The sequence below is a fragment of the Ammospiza caudacuta genome, chromosome 2, assembly GCF_027887145.1.
Source record: "Ammospiza caudacuta isolate bAmmCau1 chromosome 2, bAmmCau1.pri, whole genome shotgun sequence".
Classification (NCBI taxonomy): domain Eukaryota; kingdom Metazoa; phylum Chordata; class Aves; order Passeriformes; family Passerellidae; genus Ammospiza; species Ammospiza caudacuta.
In genome coordinates, this window is record NC_080594.1 from 76,810,779 (window position 1) to 76,837,542 (window position 26,764).

Consider the following 26,764-nt stretch of genomic DNA (forward strand, 5'->3'; position numbering starts at 1 on the left):
GGAGCATACTGAAATAAAGACAAAACTTTCTGAGTATATGTTTTGATTATTATTTTCTAATTTCAGTCCTTAATTATGATTCTCTGAATGCATTTATTATGCCTGCACTTCGGTAAATCTTATGCAAATTTTGGTGAAACACTTTATGACTCCCTGCTCTCAAAAGAAGATAATTTAAAACTTTTTTACAACTGATTTTTAACAATGTAGCTGATTTTTACTCTTTCCCTGGCATTTTATTTTCTTAAAAGTTTACAACTTAACATCCAGACTGCTTTCCCACAATAAGTTCTGTGGAACTGTGAGTTAGGAAATGAACAATTGTCATACAGTATCAACTCAGGAGAATACACCTAATATAGTGTCATGTCCTTGACAGTAGTTACAATAAGCTCTTTTACAAAAATAGTTCAAGAAGTTAAACTTTGATGTTAAAAAAAAAAATGGATGTATTGTAATGAGTCTGACTGGGATGGAGTTAATCTTTTTCACAGCAGCCCACATGGTGCCATTTCAGGTTAGTGATCTAAATGGTGAGATAGCACACCTGTGTTTTAACTGCTGAACAGTGCCTGCACAGCACTAAGATCTCTGTTTCTTACTCTCTGTATCCCTCCAGGTATTGGCTAGGGGTGGGCAACAGAGCCATGAGGTTCATTCAAATGGATGAAAGGGACACTCGATACCATATAACACCATGCTAGGGAATGAAAAGTAGAAAGGAGGAAAGATCTAAAGCAGGGATAGTTTTTCGAAGACAGGCATTACACTGGAAATTGGCTGGACATCAGACTGGTAGGAGGAGGTGGTTATTAATTGCCTCTGTGTTATTTGTTTTGCTTTGTTTTGTTTCCCTTCACTCATTAAATTGTTTTTGTTTTGGCCGATGAGTTTTTGTCACTTTTTGTCCTTCTAATTCTCTCCCTCATCCCAGTTATCATATCCATTCTAGAAGTCTTGGCTGTATTAACAGTTCAACTCCAAATTTTTGCTTTATGCATATAAAATTTAACTCTTGAAACTTGATAAAAATATTGCTCAAAGACTAAAAAATTATAACATGTTCCCTATACTAATCAGACATTAATAAAAAATGTTTCCACTATCAAGTTTTCTGCTACTAACCACAACTGAATGATAGTTTATTATTGTGCTAGAAAACAGACTACAAGGGTGCGTTTCACAGAGAAACAGCAATAACATGTAAAGATTTATGGTTTTTTCCTTAGCATTTCACTTTTATTGCATAAACAGTGGCCAAAGTGAAATACAGAATCCAAACAACTAAAAATATCTGCTTTTTCATAACCCCCTTGATAGCCAAGTCTTTTGACAACTTGCATGTCCTGAGATGATGAAAGGTGACTCCATTTGAGTATTTTCTATCCAAAATGGGCATGTCAAATTTCATGAGATAAAGAGCTCCCAATGGCTTAGGAATTGAATGCCTCAAGGCTGCTTAGAAACCTGTGGCAACATGATGGCAGTACAATAATAATGTGCTATTTAGTTTAAAGATTGTCTTGGGCTCCGCAGGGTAGAGCTACGAACACATCTGTCAACAGATTTTCTCTCCATCTTTCAGGGATGTGAAGAAAATATACTTACTAAGATACCTTTTGAAATAAAATAAAAAATCTTTTTTATTCTCTTTGCATACTTATTTCCATAGTCTTTTTTAACGGTGCTTTTTGAATATTTCTTTAAACATCATGGAGGTTGTTTCATCCATTTATATATACGTTACAATGTTTAGAGAGATTCGATAATGGTGAGCAACTAAAATACGCCAATTTGGATTTGGCTTCAAAAAATATTGAAGAGGAAAAAACATAGTCAAAGTATAAACTAACCAAACATATTTTATAGGATATGAACAAGGAATGGCAACACAGAGGGAAAGTAATTTTCACTGAGTGACATCCTGATGCATACATAGTTAAATACAGCGAGGCAGCACTACTCAAAATATGGCAACATATTCAAATCCAAAAGATACTCTTCCTGAAGAAATCTTGCACATCAGACTCACAGAGACATTTGAAATCACTGACCTGTGACATCTGCTTATTACCCCAGAAGAAAAATGATCTCAAAAAAAACGTTTCTTTAAGATCAAAATTAATGACAGCATGCATTTACAGGTGATTTCATTTTCCATTAATATAGTTGGTTTTTCTTTTTTTTTTTTCCTGGAAATTAAAAGAAAAATTCAGGACATTTTAAAGATAAAATCAATGTATTCAGAGAAACTGGATATAAAAAATGCTTGCACTGAAAAACAGTTAGTTTCTGTGCAGCATACAGGACAGCAGCTTGACAGACTGATACACCCAGCCCTCCTTTCAGAGAGATTTTCACTGCAGCTCCTCAGGAGTCTTTTACATTCCTACGCTACACGGTCAGCCTCAATAAGGTAATAAAGTTAGAAGTGATACAGAACACCCAAGTGAGGTGGATCAGGGTAAGGAATAACACACACAAAAAAAAAAAACCACATGATTCTTAAAATGCCTTTCCCCCTCTTTACTCCCCTTCTTCCTTTTAACAGTGATTGCCTGGATGAATTGGCAAACACTTTCAGCTATTTCCAAGTAACAAAAAGTAAAAAAAAAGAGTTGGAGCAAGGTTCCCTGGCTAGGTTTATAAGCCCCCTCTGCACAGACATCTAAAATTTTCAGATATAAAATGAAAGCTTGAGAACAATGAGGTTTACTCATAGGAAAAAGAAAATAATTTAAAAAAAAACCAAAAAACTTAGCAAAAATAGAATTTTGAAGCTCTTTTAGATGTAAAATGCATGCCATAATTTATATCCTGATTTTAATTCTTGACCCAGGTCAAATCTGTGATTGAATCTCTGGCTTTGTTGTAGGTTATTTCCTCTGTGTTTTCTACTTACAATATTCTTTAAGATTAAATTCTGTTATATAATTTAAAAAAAATGTTAGTGTTTGCTCTATACTGTTTTATCTTACTCTAATGTGTACTATGTACTTCATGGAAGAAATAAGAATGTATGGTTTCTGTTCACAATTGCTTTTCATTTCCTTGCTATAATTTTGCAAACTTTTTAAGGAGGCAAAAAGAGAAGGGGAGTAGAAAAAGGTTTCAGAAAATGTTGTATGACTCAAACATTTTGTTTCTGTTTATTGCATTTCTGAGAAATGCACTTGCACTTTATACTACATTATATCACAATATGTTTGTTTCTCTGAATATTCAATATGAACTGAAAATGAAGAACACTTAAGGGTATCTGCAGGAGAAATGGAGCTGTAGATAGCATCCTTACAGAAATAAAAAGAGGAGGATATACTTCTGACTGTAGCAAAATTGGGAGGATACATTCCCATGACTCCTATTTAGTTTAAATATTACTGCTGTCTCTTCATAAAGGCTACAAATACAATTGTACATTTTTCAGAAAAACAAAAATAAAGACTTTAATGCTTTCTGTTCATTCTGGAAGCTTAAAACTCTAAACTCCTGGAGATGATAAGCACATAATTTCAAAAGTTCATATCTTATAGTTCCATAACTTCAGAAAAACAATTCAGTAAGTTGTGGAATACAAAACAATAAAAGCAAAAAAACCTCACAGAAATGGAATATTCAAGCATAGGGCATTGACAATTTTACTGATAAAGCTTCAGAAATCCCAGTACTAGTGAAAGACTCTGGTTGCCACAAAAGTTGTCAGTATTCTGGAAAAACTGCAGCTGTACTTTGAGTCCCACAGACAGCTAACTTCTGACAGCTGTGAATGGTTCTTTGTAAATGTAGACTTCTCTCTTTGACTCAAATCGGAGCTTCTGGAAAATCTCCAAAACAGCTACTCTTGTGTGGCTGAAAAATGCTCCAATTGCATGCTAGGAGACGGCATGGCAGACTAGACACATCTAAACGTGTGTAAAATCTGCTGATGCTTTATTTTTCTTTCCCCATATCAGGATTGCAAGTTGTCTGTTTTGCACTTCCTGTATACTTAAACCTAGGGAACATCAGTAGGCAGAAGGAGTGCCATAGAAATGCAGAGTCAAAACACGTGACAACAGACTGCTATTGAGTTAATGTAAACGGTAACCTAGGTTTCAAGCACCCGAGCACTCCATCAGAAAAATAACTAAATGTTGAAAGATGGTAGAAAGAAAAATTAATTTTTTAACAGCATGATCAATACTGATGAAACAGGATTTGTTTCAACAGTATCTTTTCAATGACTGTTACCTCAATTTCCATTAAAATTTGTGAAATTTCAACAGTATTCTTGATAAGGAATGTTATTTTTAAAATTGCCTTTTATCATGAATTTTCCTTTTTTAACCCCACAGCCTTTCAGTTTAGGAAGCCTATTGATCATATTCTTGATTAATTTTTTCCTGCCATGGGAATGACATACTTCAAGCATGTGCAAAAATCTCATCTAGAAGAACAGGTTCTTTACTGTTCTGGGGTCAAATTAGTAATGGGGAGTGTCACTCTTGCACTGAGAATGACGCAGGAACAGGCAAGAGGCAATATTGTAGAAAGAGCAAAGAAGGCTTTATTCAAGAGAACCGCGTGGTTTTTATAGAGTGATACGATACATTCTATTTGATCGGCTAGTTAACAAAAACCCCTTCCTCATACACTGTCCTTGAGAAGAACAGAAAGATGAAGTAGAAAACCACTACCTGCAGATTGTTTATACTTAACAAGTTATCATATTCCCACAACTCCCTAAAAATTCTCACAAGCCACTGTGAGAAACGCTTGCCATTTCTCTCTCTCTGTCCCATGGCATCCACAAGGGGGTGTAGAGAAATTCCCCTTGTATTCACACACCCTGCTTGTAGGCAAAGAAAAAATGCAGCCACTGTGTCTCGGCAGCTGTATGATCATTTTTCCTCTCTATTTGTGCAGTTTCTTAAAGAAGGCAGATGAATGAGGAATGATGCATTAGTACTGTGCAGCAGGGCTTGTCCCACCCCCAGAAGTTATGCTTGCAGATACAATCTAGGAGAGACATACTTAGAAGACATATATTTATATGCTCTCCTATACATGCCCATGCACACATATAAATATATCCATATAGATGAGTTACACCTCTAGGACTTTCCTTCACACTCTGCCATCTGCAGAGACACCCTCTTGATGTGTGTCTTGAGCTGATGGTGCGAGCATCTTCTTCTCTTATCACAAGGCTATCCATTTTCTGCAGAGAAGAACCTTATTCAAGGGTCAGGCTGACCCCAAAAATCTTTGAGAGGAGCAGATGCAATACTGTCTTTGAAATATGATGTGACCATAGGCTATATAAAGCAAAGGCAAGTGTCTGTGTTTGCCCTTGTATTGGTACGACCTCATATCTTCAACACAGACAAAATTGAAATATAATAGGAGGGTATACCCCAGGAAAAAAATGCATTTAAGAATTAAAATTGTCCTGTTTTAGTAAAATTTATTAAGGAAATACCATTTTTAGTATTTTTCACTGTGCAGTAGGTATTTTAGAATGCATTCAGATTTTTCTCAGTACATATTTACTGGGTGATTTTAAAAATCTAAATTATCCTCATCACAAAGTTAATTCCAAAGAAGTAGCAAATTCCATGCTGTGAAGCAGAATCTTAAAGTCTTATTCAGTTAAAAGTTTTGGCAATTATAGTCTGGTACATTTACAAATCCTGACATTTTAATGGTGAGCAGCTTGCATAACAAGTGATCAGCTGGAAATATATAATGCCACACAGTAGAATTCATCTGGATCTCAAAGTTCATCTCACATTAATCTTCAGAGTCTCTGGAACTGGTTCTTATTTACATGAGAATATTCAAGAGTCTGATAATTATGATCACTTATTGTCAACTGAAAATGTAAGATAGGCATGTGGAGTGGAAAGAAAGGAAATAATATCTACCCTCTCTATTCTGATAGAACCAAAGAGGATTTTCCTCTTGGTTGCAAAACTATCTTTTCAAGATCTTTGAAAACTCTGTGTTCTTTAAAAATGTGTTTTTTCACCTGAAGATATAACTGCAAGCTTTACCTTCACTTACTGGGTAATTTCACATCTTTGGTAACAAGGTCACCAAAGGAAACTACAACCTTGTTGATCAGTGTTGTCAGTCTGTGAAGAATCTGTCCAACATTTGTAACACTATGGCAAGCTTCACAATTGCATACAGCTCTTTTTATATTGTTAATTCATATACCTGAAAAAGTAACCCTGCTCTTGTTTAAGGTTTGAAAAGGATTGAATGCTGTAAACATTCAGAGTAAAAAAGGCTTTCCTGGAGTGGAATTCTGGGTTAAGGCTGCTCAGATCATTTGAAAGATTGTTAACTGACTACTATAAATGGAAAAAAGCCAAACAAAAGAGAGGAAAAACTTTAAATGTTTAGATCCGTAATTGGCTTTATAGAATATAAAAGCCTAGCCTGCTACAGTTAGGGAAAGCACTCTTTCCCTAAGTAAGAATAAATGTGATTTTGAAACCTGTCAATTTGAAGGGACAGTTAAAGTCATGTTATCAAGTTCCTCGGTCATAATTTCTTAACACTGAACTTCTGTATGAAAGGAGTAGTCTCACCGCATTTTCCAACAAACTAGAATAGTGTGAGTGGCATACCTTTCCTAGAACATTCCCTGAATGAGATATATGTGACAGATGAGCCAAATACTCTGTTGTAAACCCAGTAATTTAGCATCAAATTACAGAGGAACTCAGAAGCACAGAGTTGGAGAAAAACAAAAATAAAACAACAAAAAAAACCAAACACTCCAAGATATTAACTTAAGCATAGAAATTATGTTTTATTCAATAAAATAAATATATGATTTATGACAAAATCAAATCTTATTAGATGCTTTACGAAGAAAAGAGAATAATGACACAATCTACAAAGGAGCAACAACAGAATAACAAGAAGAAACAAAGTAAAATTCCTGTCAGCAGTTTTCAGAATACTTTTAGAATAAAAAAAAAAAAAATGTAAAAAGAAAAAAGCTACAATGCTCCAGGCCAAAGTTCCTTGATATTCATTTAAAGCATTTTGACTGAATATGCTTTGGGCCATTATTAAAATCAGTACCTTTTTATAGCAGTTTTTTTCAATCGCTTTTCAATAATCAGCTTTATAACTGATAAAAGCACAGGGCTAACCTTACATTAGGTGTTTCCACCCTCCTCAAGATTAGTGTTAAGTGCCATTATCTGGTTAAGATGTAAAGGAATGAGATCAGGACAAGTTAGGTGTAATGAATCATAATGTTAAGGCTGTCAGGAGGAGGAATTCCTCACTCTCTGAATTGGTATAAGCATCATCCTGTCAATTACTTTCTGGTTGGACCATATATGTTGAAGAACATGACAAGAAAAGATCTCTTAAGAGATCTTTCTGTGGTATATATTAGATAACACATGACGTATGGTACGTCACCCATGCTAGAGTTAAATATTTGACATGGTACTGTTTCTGATTCTCCGTGCTCCATAAAGGAATTGACTGCAGAGAAGTTAGTAGGTCAAAAACAGCACTGGGAAAAATCTCAGCAGAACAATGAAGAGATTGCAAGTCAAGAGCTGCTTTTAAGACATATAACTTCTCAGCAACAAAATGTGAATTTCTCACATGCATTGTACTTTCTTGGGGAGATGTGAAGGAGCAATGTAAGCCTAATTTACTCTTAAACAGGCTTGTTCTGAATGATAATATATCATGGAGTACATTTATTTGGGTTAAGAAAAAAATTACTTTTAGCAGATTGACTCAGTCATAATTTTTTTCTGTGTCAGAATCTTTTGTCCCTCAGAGTTGCTAATTCATCTGGTTTATGATTAAAGACTTCCCACAGACACAGTCTCAAACTCTATTTTTTTTTATTACTAACCTTTAAAGAACATAACATAATAGTGTAGAACTTTCATGTAAGCTGCTTCTTTTAATTTCCAGAACTGAGGTTAGCAACATGGAAGCTTACTCATTTTTAGTGAGTGCTGGCATAGCCAAAAATAGATTCCTGAACCTGACTCTTTCCCATCTAGCTTTCAGCCCCTAAATGAGCCTGTACATTATTTTAGAGACTTACTTTCCCTGAGGGATAAAGGGACATAGTCAACTGAAAGAAATAGCTTTCTTGAGAGGATGATTCAGATCTTAAGGAGGCTTTTAACACCTGTTTACCATTAAGCACAGGGACAGCCTCGAGCAGAAAAACCTCCTTTAAATTATGTTCCAGTACCTATTTGCTGTGCTTGAATCTTTCCAGTGAGAACAGCTCATCTCCCACTGGAGCAGTTTCTTGCCTCTTCAGGATTAGGTGTCACAGAAGGCTCTTCTGAGTGGAATTGTCTTCATTCACGTTCCCAGATATCCTAAGTCCACTTCAGCCCCCTTTAAGCATGCAAGCCCCTGAACTTATCCACAAGTTTATCTCAGGATATTATTTAATCTATGAGTTCACTAATGCTCTAACTTCTGAATCTCTTGTTGTCAACAAACTTCTACTGGAAGTTATGTAAAAAAAAAGAGGGAATAAATGACAATGACAACAATAAACAACACATGATGCATTTTCTCAGGTGCTAATTTATCTAACATACATGTTGGATCTTCAAGCAAACTCTTTAAAGCTTTGGCAGTCTGTAAACCAGCAGCTTTAATTAACAGCTTCATTAAACAATTGAAAACAATTGAAAGAATCCTATCTTTAGTGGAAGAGTATTCAAGGCAAGTATTCAAGGCAATAAGTAAGTTTTTCAGGTGTGCAAAGGATGAAGAAAAATTGTATGGCATTATCAGAGATATTTTTTATATAGTACAATATATATATATTATATTATACTATATAAGAATATATAAGGGTATAATATATATATCATATATATAAAGGTATATTTCTGGCATGCAGATCTTATTCTTACTTGCAAAAAAGAAAGATAAAATTATATATTAAATAATGATAAAGTAATTTGGATAATAGGTGGGGTTTTTTCTGCAAAGTGAGAAGATTTGTTACTTTTTACTCTACATAAGTAATACATTTGATATTCAGAAATACAGTCTTTATTTGGGAAAGTATGCTGAAAGCAGAAGTATATGTTAAATGGCTAGAGATTCTATACTTGTCATATTTAGAAGGGTCAGAAAGTTTTTCACAATTGCACTATATTTTTCCAGCAAGGAATTTGGAATGAAGATAACACATGGGACACACTAGTCAATTAAATCAGTTTCTGTCAAAGGGAGGAATGCAAAACAAAAGGTTTATGTTTTACAGTAGCATTTTGGGTGTTGGTGTAGCAAATTAAACTGTGGCAGTCAGCAGTCACTACTGATAAATCACATGCAGTTATTGTTCTGAATATCCTGTCACATCTGCAAATTTAATAGGCAAGGGATGACAACATTTTCCTATATGTTTTTTATACTTTGCCTTCAGCATAACAAAGACACTTATTCCATTTCATCTTGGGTGTGAAGGTCAACCACTGGGCTCCATAAAGTGTATGCAAACAAAAAAAATGAAGGCTAAAAATATTATTAAGAACAAAGGAATATGTAATGAAAGAAATAAAATACAAACTTAATCTGCTCATTTAATTAAATGCAATTTGTTGAATAAACAGGAATTTCTTTTATAAGAAAATGTAAGCAAAAAGCAAGGAAATTGATTTCTTATTACAGCATCTACATGGGATTTTAATCAATGTACAACAGCAAAAAAAGATACAGAGAAAAACCCCTTTCTGACACAAAGGTCTGCTATCACATCAATCCTGAAAGCTGTTCAATGAACCATGTATTCAGTCATGTAAATCTAACAGAAAAACAAACAGGAAATATATATTATTACAGATATAACTAGATAAACTAAACTTGGTTGTACAGAAACTTTCATGAGCACTTGCTAGCAACAAAACAAAATAGTTTTTGAAAGAGAACTTAAGGGGTTTTTTTTCTGTAATATTAAGTTTTTGAAAGAAATTTGCTAATGCAAGTCTGAATTTTGAAATATTATCCAGTTCATGATTAGCAGGACTGTATTTCCCATAAAGCCCTATCTATGTCAGTAAGACTACAGATGACACAAAGTTTAAATACGTTTTTATCTCTTTACAATTATATTCAGGTATCGCCAGTTTTATACACTGACTGAACATTCACCAAGTATGTATTAAGCCCACTTGACTTTAGGCAACAGGAGCTAAGCTAAATGCATTACATCCCCTCGATTGGTAGAGAGGGACATGTATTTTACGGAAGACTTCAGGTAGTGAGAATAATCCTTGAGAGTTGCCCATCTCACATCACTATCCATAGAACAGTATTTAAGATGAATTTACTCTGATTTAGACACCATGCATGGTTGCCTAGTAAAACTATTTCAAAACATGGTGCTCATCTGCCTTTAAAAAGTAAATTTCATTTTATAAAACTATGAAAATATTTCTTGCTTTTCCTACAATAGTTGGGAAATTGTTCAATTGGAAGGAATTATTAAATTTATTTCATTTAGCACTGCATAGATGCATTTCAGAAGTAGATAACATTGTGTAAATGCAGACAGCTTCTTAACAAATCTTGAAGCTTTCAGAAGAACTTATATAGACTTCAAATGCTAAAGCTCATCCTAGGCAAGGCAGATGTCATAATTTAGGCATGATACTCTTATTTACTAAAATTCTTTGTTGCCACAATTTTCAGCAATAAATTTGCATTAAACAAAACAAAAAAAAAGACTGAAGGAAGACATAAAAGGACAAAATATTTCCAACATTTTCTTATATTAGGAGTCTGATTCATATTCTGGATGAGATATAGGAAAGGGAGCTCTGAGAAATTAATAAATTTAATAAGGTATTAGACATTCCATATGCAACATTTCAGTTAACAGATCTAATTTTCCTTCCATTCCTGAAATAAAGACTGGGGATAATATTCCCTTTCAACTCTCTTTGATCTGCTTTTTCTACCGTGACCTCAAATTTACAGGCACCCAAGTACAGTTAAGCAATTTCCCACTATTCAGTTACCACTGGATGTCAATAAGACTGACATTCTCACTCCAAATTATTTTCTCTAAGTCACAGGTTATAGAGCAGCACTGTGGATTGATGCTACCTGATCAGATATGTCTAGTGGAGAATGCCATTTGCAGCTGCTGGGTACCACCGTAAGAGAAACAAACATAGTAAACCCCATGTGGCTTTCTACTTAAGCTTTGTAGGATGTTTACATTCCACAGGGATATGTATAGAAATCTAGAGCTGAAATTACATTAAGACATAACTTTCACACCTTCTCTATGCAGAGATAAACTGCTCTTCAGAATTTTTTCCTCTGAAGATCCTAACTCTACACTGATCTTTACCAAAAGGTGTGAGAAGGTTCTTGGTGCATTATAACTTGTATAGCTTTCATCATATAAACAATGCTTGCAGGGCATTTCGATATTCTTAACTAAGGTATATCATATAGTTATGACAACTTTGTTTTCTTTTTATTCAATATAATGTATCTTTAGTGTCTTGCAAGATATCTTTATGCTTTATATATGGACTATACACAATATTGAAGTTTTATGACATATATCACTACCATTTTTCACTGAAACCCATAGCTTCACTGGGAAACTAATAAAACACTTGTATTACTCAGTTATTTTAGTGATTATAAAACACAGACTCTTATTTGTGTTTTCCACTTGCCCACAATAATGTTTAATATCCCTTGCTAACAAATCTCATGTATTTCTTCACATTGATTGATAAAGCACCAGTTCTTCTCCTTCCATTGCCCACAGTAAAAACATTGTAAGCAATAGATACTCATAGTAGCCTAATCCCAGCCTGTGGTATGAAGACTATGGAAACCCACCACAGTATCTTTAAACACAGCTTTTAATTTTTTTAATAAATTCGTCTCATAGCTTTTTTGGTCTGTGAAAACTCAGTCTTGTGAACTGAGGAGATATGCTTAAATTTAACTTAATTTAAAATAGACAAGTGGAAATCCAAAACAAATACCAGATTACTGTATTGGTGCTGAAGTACACAAGGTTAATGAGGAATAATGATTAATTAATGTATTCACCAATGCACAAGTTTTCAGTGCAGTGGACTTGCAACACTCTCACTCTTGCATTAGAAGACTATGAGCTCAAATCATCACTCCCTTAAAACCAGTAGAGACATTCAAACAAAAGTATGCTGACAGTAAATACCTTTAAAATAAAACCTCTTTCCATAATTCCAAATTCTTAGACTATGTGTGATACAGAAGTCCAGAAGTAAAGTGTTTAACAGTGCTGACATCTCCAAAAAAGAGCTATTGTTCTCTACAAGTTCAAGAGAAGTAAACTCGGAATTATGGGTTCAGAAAAGTAGCTTTTCTCTAGTAATGTTTTGAATGGTATTGAGAAGGATGAAAGCTTGTTTGTTTGCTTGCTTGTCTTTTAAGTAAAGGTCTGTATTTTGAAAAAGAGAACACACTACTCAACAACCCTGTTTTCTGGACAATATCAGTATAATCCTGCTCTCATTGTACATGCAGCCTTTTGATGTCAGACAAAATGATTATTTAATACTCTGAGGTGTCTGTTCAAGTATCTTATTTATTATTACTGAAAGAAAACATCTCTTTTAGTTCTTACTTTTATTGGGTTTTTTGTTATTATTATTATCAGGTAATAATAATAATTTTAAAAGCTTTCATGTCATAATAGCTTCTGACTTTGATTAAACAACGGTCCCACTGGAAAAATGTTTGCATAACATTTAATAGCCACTTGATTATGAAAAGAATTGGGGTCTAAACCACATTCTTTTCCATTACTAGTGATCTATTTAAACATTAATTGTAAGGGTTAGAGGGTTGTACAATCCATCAAAGGCTCTTAATTCTTGAAACACCCCATTTATCAAGATGTTCTAGAGAAGCTAATCACAGTACACGTTTTTTCATCACTCTTGACATACATAATTAATTGTGTTTACTACATGAAAATCCTTTTTTTATACCAAATGGTATGAATAATTTTTAAATTATAATAAATTTACCAAACATAAACCAGACTGAAATGTTTTCAGAAAACTTTTCCTGATTTATATATATATATATATATATAATATCAATATAAATACATAGTATCAAAAAGGCTACATAATATCAAAAAGACTATATAATATCTAAGAGCCTTATCCATTATTTTCCATTTTTCTTTTTAAAAAAGTTTGTTCTGAAATATAATTGCACAATCATGAATCCACTCGTATTTTCTCTTTAGTAACATGCAAGACAGTTATCAAACAGAACTCGAAATCATGAAGGAAGTTTACTATCTTTTCTACTCCTCCCGCTCAATTTCTACTCCTCCTTCAATAAATGTCTCCATCAGGATTTTCCCGCACACATACAGGGACACCTAGTGGCAGAAACTGATGAAAACTCCCCTCTAGGAAGACCTGGAGGAGCCACCAGTGGCATGAAACGCAGGTCACGCCGAGCAGCCAAAACATGCAAATTCAGTTCACTCTAAGGCTTTTGCACCTTTTTTTCATGCTCCAGTGAGTGAGTCTATTATTGAAAAATACAAAAAAAACCACTCCTGATTTTCCTTTAATAAATCATAACAGTTATAGTGCCTCTTGGGTAGAATCATAAAATAAAATATTGATTTTTGTATATCGCTTTTAAAATAATTTTTCATATTTATTTTAAGGACAAAGCTGGCAAAATCTGTCTGTGAACGTATGTACATAAATATGCGAAACTGACACATTCTATGTTTATATTTTGTAAATATGTGTCAAAACATATGATGTAGAAATGCATAGGAGTAGCAATGTTTTCTTTAAAAAGATTAAGGATTTATCTTTTTATTGCATTAATTAGTGTACGTTCAAATAGGTTCAAAAACTATTTAAATGGCAAAACATAAAGCTAAGCTATACTCCTAAAGTTATGCAGGATGAACTTTACATACACACACACATATATATATAAGTACATATATTTATATATATGTAGTCTTACCTATCATTTACAGAGCCTAGATCCAGTATTCAGAAACCATTAAGACTGATGAAGTTCTTGCTGGGCACATTCATGTGCCTCAAGGATCAACATTTCTTGCTGTATGTCTTGCAGCAATCTTTTTCAAAGACATCAGGAATAATATTAATACTACTGATTCACTTGGAAGTCTAATTTCCACATAATCCCCGATTTTCAATTTCTGATTTCCCCTGGTTTTGCCGCTTGTGAGATCATTAGAAATTCTCATGGGATGCTCAACTTCTCCAGAGTGAACAAGGGTGGGACAGGTCAGGCTCTGTGTTTGAGGGAGAGTATACTAATCATGTTTGAATTTTTGCTAACTAATGTGGTGTAGAAATTTTAAGCCTGCTCCTTCTCTTGAGTGTTTTAACCATTAAGGCAGAAAACATCTGATATTTCTCTGAGTTCCTCCTGGTAAATATGTTTTTCTTAGTGTAAGAAAATCAAAGCATAAAGAAAATAATAGCCTAATAGATTTATATCTTAAGGTTACCCCTCTATGCAAGGATATTAATAAACCTCTTTTCCTACTCTACAACTTCCACCAGAAAAACTAAGAAGCTATCCCAGAGGAAGTGCTCATATCCAGAAGAAAACAAAATCCTTTATTTCAGTTATTATGGATAGATTAGGTACCTTACATTAGACATATTTGACAAGAAATAATTGTAATTATTTGATAATCCTAAGTATAGCAAGGAGATAAGAGAAATGAAAAGTCAGAGCAATTTTATAGTGACAGAATAGTTTAGGAAATTTCAGAGAGATTTTTTTGCAGTATGCCACTTAATCCATGCCATGTCCGACTGAAAACGCTGAAAATTTAGCTAGTATTTTTGAGGTAATGGAACTGAGTTGAATTTAATTTTCACAAGTAGTAACAGAAGCATATTGCTGAAAAGGACTACCTACATTTCTACATTCTCACAATTGAGAGTTACAATACACTTAATATTTAGTTGAAAAAAAAACCAGATCTACAGAACTTTTGGTCCAGATGGTACTACCCACTGACTCAAAACCTTTAATTCTTTAATTTGCAGTAAAGAACAAAAGCCAAACCTCAAATCTTCCTTGGGGGAAAAGAAAAAAGGGAGGAAGAAGAGAAAAAAGGGCACTGCCAATGGTCTGTGGAGACCCCCTCAACAGGAGGAAATATGTGAGAACTTCTTTGCACAATGTTCCAGGAGATACATGTCCTCTATACAAAGCAGAACAAAAGAAAGAAAGAAATTAACATAACTCAGAACCTAAATTATACAATAAAGGGAGAAAACATCCTACCTGACCTGAGAGCCTGCAGTAAGCCCTCAGGCAGAGAAGAGATACAGTGTAAGTGTAGAAAAAACATATTCCAACTTCTTCAAAAAGCCCTTTCCTTTCCAACTTGCCACAAATGTACCTTTTCTAACACGAACTGTCCCATTCAATTACAAAGTTTTTTATTTTCAAGTTCTATTTAAAAAAAAAACCACTTTGTTGGCCTGATTACCTATTTGGAAGACCTTTCCAGTCTCAGACAGTCTGGAAACTTCTTCCCTTTGCTAGGTTTTAAAATCAACACATATGCATTTGATGGCATGTCAATATCCCTCTTCAGTTCAAATACATTCTGTTTTGTTTAGTTTTTTGGGGGTTTTTTTTAGCATTTAACTAAAAATGAATTTGTAAGGACTCATATGTCCTTTCAATATCTATTTGGCTATGTATTCCTTTTTTTTTTTTTTTAATCTCTGTTCTGTAGACACATTTTCCATGCCCCAATTACCATAGTTTCTTCCTGATCTTTAGACTTCATTTTAGTATCTTCTTTGAATATATGACTAGAACCACACATAATACACCAGGAACTCATGAAAAAGCACATCCTTTACAATACTAATAATGCCTTCTTACCTATTATGACATCCTGCCTAATACATCATAAAGTAACATTTTTCTTTTCCCTTTATAGAAGTACTTAATTTATAATAGCAACCTCTAACCCCTTCCTGATTGACTACTAGCTTTAAATTTCTGAAAGTTTTTACAGACTTGGATTTTCCCAGTTTACAGTAAAAGTCTTAATTCATGAGTTTGTAGAATGCATTATTAAATTTCACACTATTTCTATCAGTCGAGACCAAAAGAAAAGCAATATACAGACAGACATGAATTGAATTTAGAAATACTGACATGTTAGAATATAGAAAATAACACTAAAATTTTAAAATATTTACACTGTATGTATATATATATATATATATATATATATATATATTTGCACGTATATATATGTATCTCAACACATCTGTTTCTCAGAAAGACCTCTTATTTTGTCTAAAATTTCTGTCCAGACACACTTACCATACACCTTCAAATCAGTGCTATGTGTATTACAAAACAGCCGATCCTATTCTAAGACATAAAACTGCTGGACCAAATGCTTGTTCCACGATACACTGAGGATTTCTCTTACCCTATTCCCACTCACACTAGACAACAAAACCTACATCTCTTCTTACCAGAAACAGAGGCAACTTTTCTGGCACCTATTTGGTCCGGGCCTACTTTATTGTTAATGTCCACCCCATCCTTTAACAACCATCCCACTTCTTAAGTTCTCATTTTATTTACATTGCTTAACAAGTTTTTATTCTGTTTCAGGTTTCTATGCAAGTTTTGGTTCAACAAGGTTTCTGACCATTCTCAGTTTGGTTTTATGCCTTCTAATTATTGATGCAGATCTCTTCTTGCTAATCAGTATCTCTTTTTCATTCTCTTTAGGTTTTGTGCTTACTCTTAACTTGCTTAAGGCTTCTACCTTTTGGGAATTCTTTTTCATTCCAGTTTAGGTGGACTATTTTGTTTCACCCCTTCTTCTCCACTGTAAAAAATTCAATAATATCTGCTCTCTTTTTTACATAAAGTAGCATTTTTCTTTTCTAAATTCTTCTTCCAGTACTCACTAAAGTTTTTTATTTCTGAGTTTGCCTTTCTGAAACACTGGACTGCAGTAACAGATCCTTCACATTCTTTGGTCTTGATATTTCACATGAAGTAGAAAAGCTCAAAACCATTCTTTTTTTTCTATCATTAGTTTATCCTGCAGATCCTATAATTTACTACAATTTAATCTAATTTATCCTTGTGTCTTGCTTGCTCAATATCTGTTCCATAAAAGAAGCTATCCTCTATCATGATCAAATTCATGTCATCCCCAGCAACACTGGTAGAACTTTCTGCTGATGCTTGCCCATAAGAAATAACACAAATCTGCATGATCACACAATCTCAGCCTTAGCTTTATTTCCCCCCTCCCCATATTTGTAGGCATTGTTTTCCAGCTCCAATCTGGACCAGCAGATTCATAATAGATAGCATCCCTAGTATTTTTCCTACCCTTTACTCAATAATTTTTTTTCAAATGGACACTACCTCATCTTCACCCTCAAATTTAACATTTTTATTGCACTTTTTTATTTTCTAACATTTTTATTTTCACTCCTTACCGTGTTTTAGTGCATGACCATGAAATTATTTCAACACTTTGTCTTTCATAAAGAGTGTCTATTCTTCTGTTCCAATATATTTCATTCAACAAGTTTGGAACCTCCAAATTCCTGGTTTCCCATGTCTGGTTCCACATGCTTGATCAACTGCTCCTGCCAATGTTTTAAATTGAAGCACTATAGAAAGAAGGTAGACATGAACACTTGAAAGTTGCATATTTAATGCATGTATGCCTCATATGCCTTTGCTGAACTATCTTTACTCTGGCTCCATTCTCACTCAGGTCTCTCTACTTGTACTCCATAATATAATGATTTCATTAGTTATTAGTTATATATTATATATTAGTTATATAATATGATGATTATATTAGTTATTTCCAACTTTCTGAGTATTTCAGTTTAAAGGAGTTCAGGATTTCTCAGTTTAATGAAAGGTAGATGAAAAATAAATTAGCAAGAGGCAATACTACAATTAAAAAAAAATCACAAATTTAGTATTATTTACTGTTTGATGTTTTTGCTTTGGTTTAAAATGACAGTTCTAGTTCAAATATTCAGATATAACTTTTCACTGCCAGAAATACTTTTGGACTAAGAATAAGAATGAATGGAACAACAGCATGATAGTTCTACACTAATAACTATTTAAATCTCCTACATGCTATTAAAACCATCTAGCAGTGTAAAAACTTGAAAGTAAGATTTGATTAAATCAGACTTTCTACTGATTATGCTTTTTAATATCTCACTAGTACAGAATCAGAAAAATTAAACTGAAATATATCTACAATGTTGACTTTAACCTGATAGCTTTTAACATGATTTCAGAGTTATGAAATGTCAACTTCTCCAAAACAGTTTCAGGAGGGAGTTAAGGTCACCCTACCCGACAAGGTTATGTAAAATATCTTTCTCTGTTATGAGTAAAAAAGTTTTTATGTGTGTCTAATTTTGTGTGTCAGAGAGAAAAATAGCTTAGAGAATCACAGACAGATGCTATAAATATGACAGGCCTAAAAAATGCAAGCATATATGCATAGAATCGCATATATTCAAAATACAAAATTACTAATTCAAAAGAAAGGTATTTTTCAAAAATAGTGAGGCTATAAGAAATTCCTGTAGGACATCTCATGATCTGTTCAGTATCTGTGATTTCTTTTTTTGTTCTACTATCATAAATTCCATGTTGCATATTAGAAAGCTTAAAAGAGCCTATGTAGGTGGAAAAAAAACACCTACACACCTGTATGGGGTGTGGTTTGGTATTTTTTCCTGACTGAAACTAGCACCTTGGAACACAATCTAAAACCATTTAAAACCATCCACTGAATTGACTGGGTTTGCATCAAAACAGTAAACTCAGTGATACTTTAAGAAGATAAGTATTTTGTCCCACTGAGAAGATTTCCAAGAGCTTCTACAAGGCCAGGAAAATTACCTGGTTCATGTAAGGAATCTGTCTTCCATCCAAAAAAACAGATCTTACTTATTTCAGACCTAGGGAAACAAGATTTGAGTCGCACTCCTTTTATGTTTGCAGAGAAGATGAATATGCCTTTTAGGGACGGCTGAGCATTACAAAAATGGCTATTTTTTAGCAATCATTTTTGGGTTTAGCATGTTGGGATGTTAAGATTTGAGTTAACAGAGGTCTGCTGAAGATACAGATGTGCAGAAATCACATACCACAGACAGAGTATTGCTCAATGCTCACACTAGAACAGGAAAAACAGAGGGACACACACATCTAGCATTACCTTTGAGTTAAAGCTGGATTCCAACCTCTGTGCGGTACACATGGGGTGAACTCCATGTGTTCCTGTGTGCATAACACCATTTGAATTAATACATTTATGTAGTATGTACTACTAGATTTATGCACTACAATCCAGACAGCACACAGCAGCAATTAATACGCAAATGCGAACACATGCACATCTTTGCACGTACGCAATTATACCGCCTTCTAATTATTATCTTTCTTCTTTTTTTTTTTAAGATCAGCCAAAAACGCAATTTTTCCAAAGATAAAAAAAAGCATCCCCAGAGCTACAGCCAGCCTTGGCCCCAAAAAACCGGCCGTGGCCCCGCATGCACACCCAATAACGGCGGTCATCCCGCGGGAACGAAGGGAACGAAGGGAACGCGCTCCCCGCGGCGCCGCCTCCGCTCCCCGCCGCGGCCGCTCCCGCCGCGCTGCGCCCCCCGGGCCCATCCGCCGCCCTGCGCTGCCACCTGGCGGCGGCGGGAGGCGCCGCACCGCGCCCGGAGCGCCCGGCAGCGCGGCCGGCTCCGCGGGCCCCGGCGCTGCCGCGGGAGCGGCCCGGCGGGCATGGGGGGTGGCCGGAGTCTTTTAGATGCCGCTGGTGCATCCGTGCCCCGGCTCCCTCCGCGACCCGCCTCTGGGGTGGGCAGAGGAGAAAAGTGAAGCTGAACGGCTCCGACACACGCCCGCGTCCCCGATGTCGGAGAATGCGCGTAGCAAAACCCGACACTTTGTTTCCCCGCGACTGCCCAATTCCCCGCGGTCCCCGCGAACGCTGCACAGGCTCCGCACAGCGAGCAGCAGCAGTGGCGACCGCCGCGCCAGCGGCTCCCGCCGCCCCCCTCCCCGCGGCTCCGCTCCGTGCCGCCCGGCCGCGGCCAGCGAGCGCTGCGGGAGAGGACGGGGCGGCCGCGGACGTCCGCCCGAGGGGTGCGGGCAGGGGGAGCGGCGTCCAGAGCGGTGCAGGAGCGGGGGAAAGTTGGCCCGTGCTGGCGAAAGTGCGAGCGCAGCCCCGGCGTGCGTGGGGCGGAGGAGTGGCGGGGCGGGCGCGCCGCGCTCGTATCGGCATGTGTGTGCCTGCGTGTGCCCGTGCGCTGGGCGCCGGTGCGGGCCGGCTGCGCGACGCCCCACGGGGCCGGCTGCTGCCGCCGCCGCCGCGCCGTCACCCGGCGACACCCGCCCGGCAGCGCGGCCCTCGCCGCGGCCCCTGCGCTCCCGCCCCCCTCCGCTCCCGCTCGGCGCCGCCGCCCCGCCCTCGCTGCCCTCCCTCCGCCTCCCCGCTGCGCTCGGCGGCGCGGGCACAGCGCGGCGCTCCGCCGGCCGCCCCCGCTCCCGCCGTGCGGGCGCGCGCCGCCGAGCCGCGCGTGCGCGGCGGGCGCGCCCCCGCGGCTCCCCGGGCGCGCGCGCGCGCGCGCGTGTGTGTGAGGGTGAGTGTGCGGCGCGTGTGGCCGCGTGTGCGCGCCCCTGAGCGCGCGCTGTGCCTCGGCGCCGCCTGCGTGCGGGGGGTGCCCGTGCGCGCTCCGCACCGAGCTCCCCGGCGCTGCCATCCTCGCCTCCGCCGCCCCGGCGGCTCCGCGCAGCGCCCGCGCAGCGGGTCGGCATCTTCATGGGCTGCCACCATGCTTGGGCCCTGGAGATTTCGGGCGAAGTAAGTACCGGGCTTGACTTTTCTCTCGCTCTCTTTCCCTCCTTTCTTCCTCCCTTCCTTTCCTCGTCGATCCTCCCCCCATCCGCCCCTTCCCCGCCGGGTCTTCCCTTGCTGTTGCTTTCCACCCCCAGTCCCCCGCCGCTCGCCCCCCTTCCGCCAAAGCCATTTCTCCCAACTCGGGGTGCTGCTCAGTTGGGCGGCAGTGTCCGGCTGGAGCTGCTCGCTCGCTCGCTGCTGCTGTCGGCGGTACTGAAAGCTGCTTCCAGCCGGATATGCAGTGCGGTAATCTAAGGGTTGAACTCTTCGGGGAGAAAAAAAAAAAAAAAACCACACACACACACGCAAGAAAAATCCCGATGCAACCCCTTTCCTCTTCTCCCCTCCCCCCCGTCGCCCCCACCCCCTGCCTGCCCCCCCCAATCTGAACCTCTGTAGGGAGCTGGCGAACAGCAGCACACAGTCATCACAGAGGGGTTTCCAGGGCGGGATTGCAACCTTGCATATAGCCAGCTACAACTTTATTTTCTTTACCTCCCATCCCCCGCCTTTTTTCTTTTTTCTTTTTTTTTTTTTTTTTGTCAGAGAAAGGGGAAAGGGAGAGGGAGGGAAAATTGTATTTGCCTCTTTTGCTAACCGTAATTGAATTAAAGTTTTAAAATGCCTGGGAGTTTAACACTACCGGGCAGGTTTTCAATACGTTGTCATTGTGGGGTTTTTTTTCTTCTTCTCCGAAGAACTGTTGGCTAATGGATGAATGGATCTGATCGAGATGAGAAAAAATATGCTAGATACATGCCTTTGAGTGAGATTTCTGCTGCCTTTATGCAGTGAAGCCTTTTTGCTTTGAGTAATTCCAATCCAGTTGACGTCTGGTCAGAATTAGAGAGATTCACGGAGACTTCCGATTTCTTGCTGCATGATTGCCTTTGCTGCAAGTGCTAGTTTTGCAGCCTTGAACCTGATGCCACAGGAGATGTCTTGCAGTACTGAGACTTCTCGTTTTTTAGGATGCGTTCCTCCAAACCAGAGTTGTGTCATGAGGATTGGAGCTCTGAGGTGGACGATAGAAAATGCAAGCCTGGTCCAAGATCCCAGCATTTAAACCTGATGATTTATTAGTCTTCCCCTACCGACACACATAATGCATTTATTTTCCCTATTCATATTGCTTTTAGACTAATAGAAGTAGAAGAAAGCCACGAGGAGTCAGAAAGACAGCAAAAAAGGAAAGGATTTGTTTCCAGCTAGGTGGAATTCGGACATTAAATTACTGACGTAGGGCAATGGTAGGGTTTCCCTTCTACCCTCCTTGGCTTTTAATCAGCCTGGGTGTCTTCTTCCCTAAAGGATGAAGAGCACTGACAGCCATCGCTGCTTATAATCAGTAACTCTGATGTTTGGAGTGTTGGCAATGAGATATTTTCATGAGACCTATTTAGATCTCTCCACTTCTACCAGGCTAGTTTTGCAGAACATTGGGAATAAGCGCTATGTCAAATATGGATGAGACTCCGAAGATGACCTGCATGTTTTACATTTTTCACAAATTTTGGGTGAGTGGTTAAAACATTTCTTTTGAGAGTATGTATGTGTGTGTGTGTGAGAGAAAACAGGAGACTTCTGCTTGAAATGAGCTCTGTTACATTGTGTCTAACTTGGGAGGGGATCACATATCAATTAATATTACTTGCTTTTGTAAAGATGCACAATTTCCGTAATTGAAGAGAGCTGTTAAGTGCACTGAAGTAGGAGGTTAATGTATTTAATCTCAGTACAGAAGAATTCTGCACAAAAGTCATCTGGGGGTGCGAGCGTGTGTGCATGTGTGTGTGTGTGTGAGCGTGTGTGCATGTCTGTGTGGGTGGGTGTGTGCTTTGTAAATGTATAGCTAGGGAAAAAAACGACCAGCATAAAAGAGTTTTAAAAAATGTGTGATGTGGAGAATGTGTCAGTGTTCCCTCTGTTGAATTAAGATGCCATTTTCAGCACTGAGCATTTTTTCTTTGGATTCCTACCATGGTATTTCCATCACCAGTTTAAAATCAAGGTAAAAGGAGGGGAAGACCTTGGTGCACTGGTTCAGCAGGGAGGTTCTGAAGGGAAGAGGGAGCTGGATAATAGGGGAGGTGGGAAACCTCGTAAAATGGTGTTTCTTTTCTCTTAAATTAGAAACGTGAAACTGAACTGACAGCCATTTTATGTATATTTATGGGGCTGGGTGTGAAAAGGAAATCCAAAGAAGCATTGAAATTCACCCCACACTAACAGAACCAGAGCAATTCCTGCTGTGACCTCACCTTTTTAGACACCGCAGGCATTTGACTCACAAGGAGTTGCCTATCAACCCTTTAATCAAGGCATGTCATCCAGTTTCCTAATGTGTGGGAATTAGAAGTAACAGGAGGGGGTTTTTTTTTGGTTGGTGAACAGTCCATTCTCTACCCTACTGAAGACACATGTAAACTTTGTTTCCATTTCAAATGTTATGGGGCTACCCTATTATGCTACTTTTTTTTTTCTCCTTATCCCTACAGGAAATAAAATGTATGCTTGCTGCTCTACAGTAACTTTGGAACAGGACCTCAACAAAAAAATGCATATCTGGATGCTGCAGACGATCGCATTTGCTTTAACATCACTAGTCCTTTCCTGGGCAGAAAGCATCGAGTATTATGGGGAAATCTGTGATAATGCGTGTCCTTGTGAGGAGAAGGACAGCATCTTAACAGTGAGCTGTGAAAACAGAGGGATCATCAGCCTTTTTGAGATCAGTCCACCGAGGTTCCCTGTTTACCACCTCTTGTTGTCTGGGAACCTTCTGAACAGGCTGTACCCAAACCAGTTTGTCAATTACACGGGGGCTTCGATTTTGCATCTGGGGAGCAATGACATACAAGACATCGAAACTGGGGCCTTTCATGGTCTGAGAGGTTTAAGGAGGCTGCACTTGAACAATAACAAGTTGGAACTTTTACGGGATGACACTTTCCTTGGGCTAGAGAGTTTGGAATACCTACAGGTCGATTATAATTACATTAGTGTCATTGAACCCAATGCCTTCAGCAAACTGCATCTGTTGCAGGTGCTGATTCTCAATGATAACCTCCTCTCCAGTTTGCCCAACAACCTTTTCCGTTTTGTGCCCTTAACTCACCTGGACCTGAGGGGTAACCGGCTGAAGCTGCTGCCCTATGTGGGCCTCCTGCAGCACATGGATAAAGTGGTGGAGCTGCAGCTGGAGGAGAACCCCTGGAATTGCTCTTGTGAGTTGATTGCTCTAAAGGATTGGCTGGACAGCATCTCATACTCCGCGCTGGTGGGAGATGTGGTTTGCGAGACCCCTTTCCGCTTACATGGTCGAGACTTGGATGAAGTCTCTAAGCAGGAGCTTTGCCCCAGGAGGCTCATCTCTGATTATGAAATGAGACCTCAGACACCACTGAGCACTACAGGGTATTTCCACACTACCCCGGCTTCGGTCAACTCTGTGGCCACTTCTTCTTCAGCTGTTTACAAATCTCCCCTGAAGCCCCCCAAAGGGACCCGCCAACCCAACAAGACAAGGGTGCGCCCCACCTCCCGCCTGCCCTCGAAAGACCTGGGATACAGCAACTATGGCCCCAGCATTGCCTACCAGACCAAATCCCCGGTGCCTTTGGAGTGCCCCACTGCCTGCACTTGCAACTTGCAGATTTCTGACCTGGGCCTCAATGTCAATTGTCAGGAGAGGAAGATTGAGAGCATTTCTGAACTGCAGCCCAAACCCTATAATCCCAAGAAGATGTATCTGACGGAAAACTACATTGCGCTGGTACGCAGGGCAGATTTTGTGGATGCCACTGGGCTGGATTTGCTGCATCTGGGCAATAATCGGATCTCGGTCATTCAGGACCGGGCTTTTGGGGATTTAACTAACTTGCGAAGGCTGTACCTGAACGGGAACCGGATCGAGCGGCTGAGCCCAGAGCTGTTCTATGGGCTGCAAAGCCTGCAGTACCTCTTCCTGCAGTACAACGTCATCAGGGAGATAGAGGCAGGCACCTTTGAATCCGTCCCCAACCTTCAGCTCTTGTTTTTGAACAACAATCTGCTGAGGTCTTTGCCAGGGAACATTTTTTCTGGTCTGTCTCTCTACAGGCTGAGCCTGCGGAGCAACCACTTCTCCTACCTGCCGGTGAGCGGGGTGCTGGACCAGCTGAAATCCCTGCTGCAGATCGACCTGCACGAGAACCCCTGGGACTGCACCTGCGACGTGGTGGGCATGAAGCTGTGGCTGGAACAGCTCAACACCGGCGTCCTGGTGGACCAGGTGATCTGCGAGTCCCCTAAGAAGTTTGCCCAGAGCGACATGCGGGCCGTCCGGGCGGAGCTGCTGTGCCCCGACTACTCGGACATCGTCGTCTCCACGCCCACGCCGTCCCCGGGCCAGCTGCCGGCCAGGACCACCCCCTCCTCCTCCACCGTGCGCCTCAATGGCACGGCGGCGGCGGCGGGCGGCTCCGCGCCCGCGGGCGGCGCCGGCGGCGGCAGCTCCTCGGTGCCGCTCTCGGTGCTGATCCTCAGCCTGCTGCTCGTCTTCATCATGTCCGTCTTCGTGGCGGCGGGGCTCTTCGTCCTGGTCATGAAGCGGCGCAAGAAGGGCCAGGGCGACCACGCCAGCGCCAACAACTCCGACGTGAGCTCCTTCAACATGCAGTACAGCGTCTACAGCGGCGGCGGCCACCACCACCACCCGCACCTCCAGCAGCACCCGCCCCACCGCGGCGGCGGCGGCGGCGGCGGTGGGGGCGCGGCGCTGCCCAAGGTGAAGACCCCTGCCGGCCACGTCTACGAGTACATCCCGCACCCGCTGGGCCACATGTGCAAGAACCCCATCTACCGCTCCCGGGAGGGCAACTCGGGCGAGGATTACAAAGACCTTCACGAGCTCAAGGTCACCTACAGCAGCCACCCGCTGCCGCCCGGGGGGGGCGCGCCGCCGCCCCCGCCGCCCGCGGCGCCCGGCGGGGAGGATGCGCCGGCGCGCAGCCCCGCGTACAGCGTGAGCACCATCGAGCCGCGGGAGGAGCTGCTCTCGCCGGTGCAAGACGCCGACCGCTTTTACAGGGGCATTTTGGAGCCCGACAAACACTCCCCCTCCACGCTGGGCACCCCCGGCTCCACCCTCCCCGACTACCCCAAGCTCCCCGCCGCCTACACGTACTCGCCCAACTATGACCTTAGGCGTGCCCACCAGTACTTGCACCCGGGGCCGGGGGACGCCAGGCTCCGGGAGACGGTGCTCTACAGCCCCCCGAGTACTGTCTTTGTAGAGCCCAACAGGAACGAGTATCTGGAGCTAAAAGCAAAACTAAACGCAGAGCCGGACTACCTCGAAGTGCTGGAAAAACAGACCACATTCAGCCAGTTCTGAGAAACAGCCCCCCCGCCCCCCGTCCCCTCGCCAGTCTCAGCAGCTCCTTCTCTAGAGTATTTGTATTTAACAACCACACGCAAAACAAAGAAACGTAAATGCTGACCTCCCTACACACACACACCTCGCCCCCCCTGCCTCTTTTTCCCCCTTTAATTCATTTTATTGTAGGGTGAAGTGCCTTGGCACAGGACTTTTCAGCTTCGGGGAATGATTCTGAAAGGGTGTGCTGTTCAGTTTGGTTTGGTTTTGGTTTTTCTTTTCTGTTACTGCATTTGGAAGTCGGAGAACGCCTATTGTGTAAAATGGGCACAGCACTGGCATTGTGCGGGTGTCCATGTGTGTTTGGGGAAGGTGGCAGGAGGTTTCATGGTTTCTTGTCAGGTCACATT

The 26,764-nt window shown here is 40.0% G+C and overlaps 1 protein-coding gene across 1 annotated transcript; it reads left to right on the forward strand.

The window, feature by feature from the left end:
- The first annotated feature begins 23,501 nt into the window (after positions 1-23,501).
- Positions 23,502-26,372, forward strand: SLITRK5 (SLIT and NTRK like family member 5). Its single transcript, XM_058800181.1, has one exon. The coding sequence runs from the start codon at positions 23,502-23,504 to the stop codon at positions 26,370-26,372; it is 2,871 nt and encodes a 956-aa protein (XP_058656164.1).
- Positions 26,373-26,764: the final 392 nt, after the last annotated feature.

Bases quoted from the DNA above. Each gene is read 5' to 3' on its own strand.
- SLITRK5 (XM_058800181.1), top strand. From the start codon at position 23,502: ATGTATGCTTGCTGCTCTACAGTAACTTTGGAACAGGACCTCAACAAA.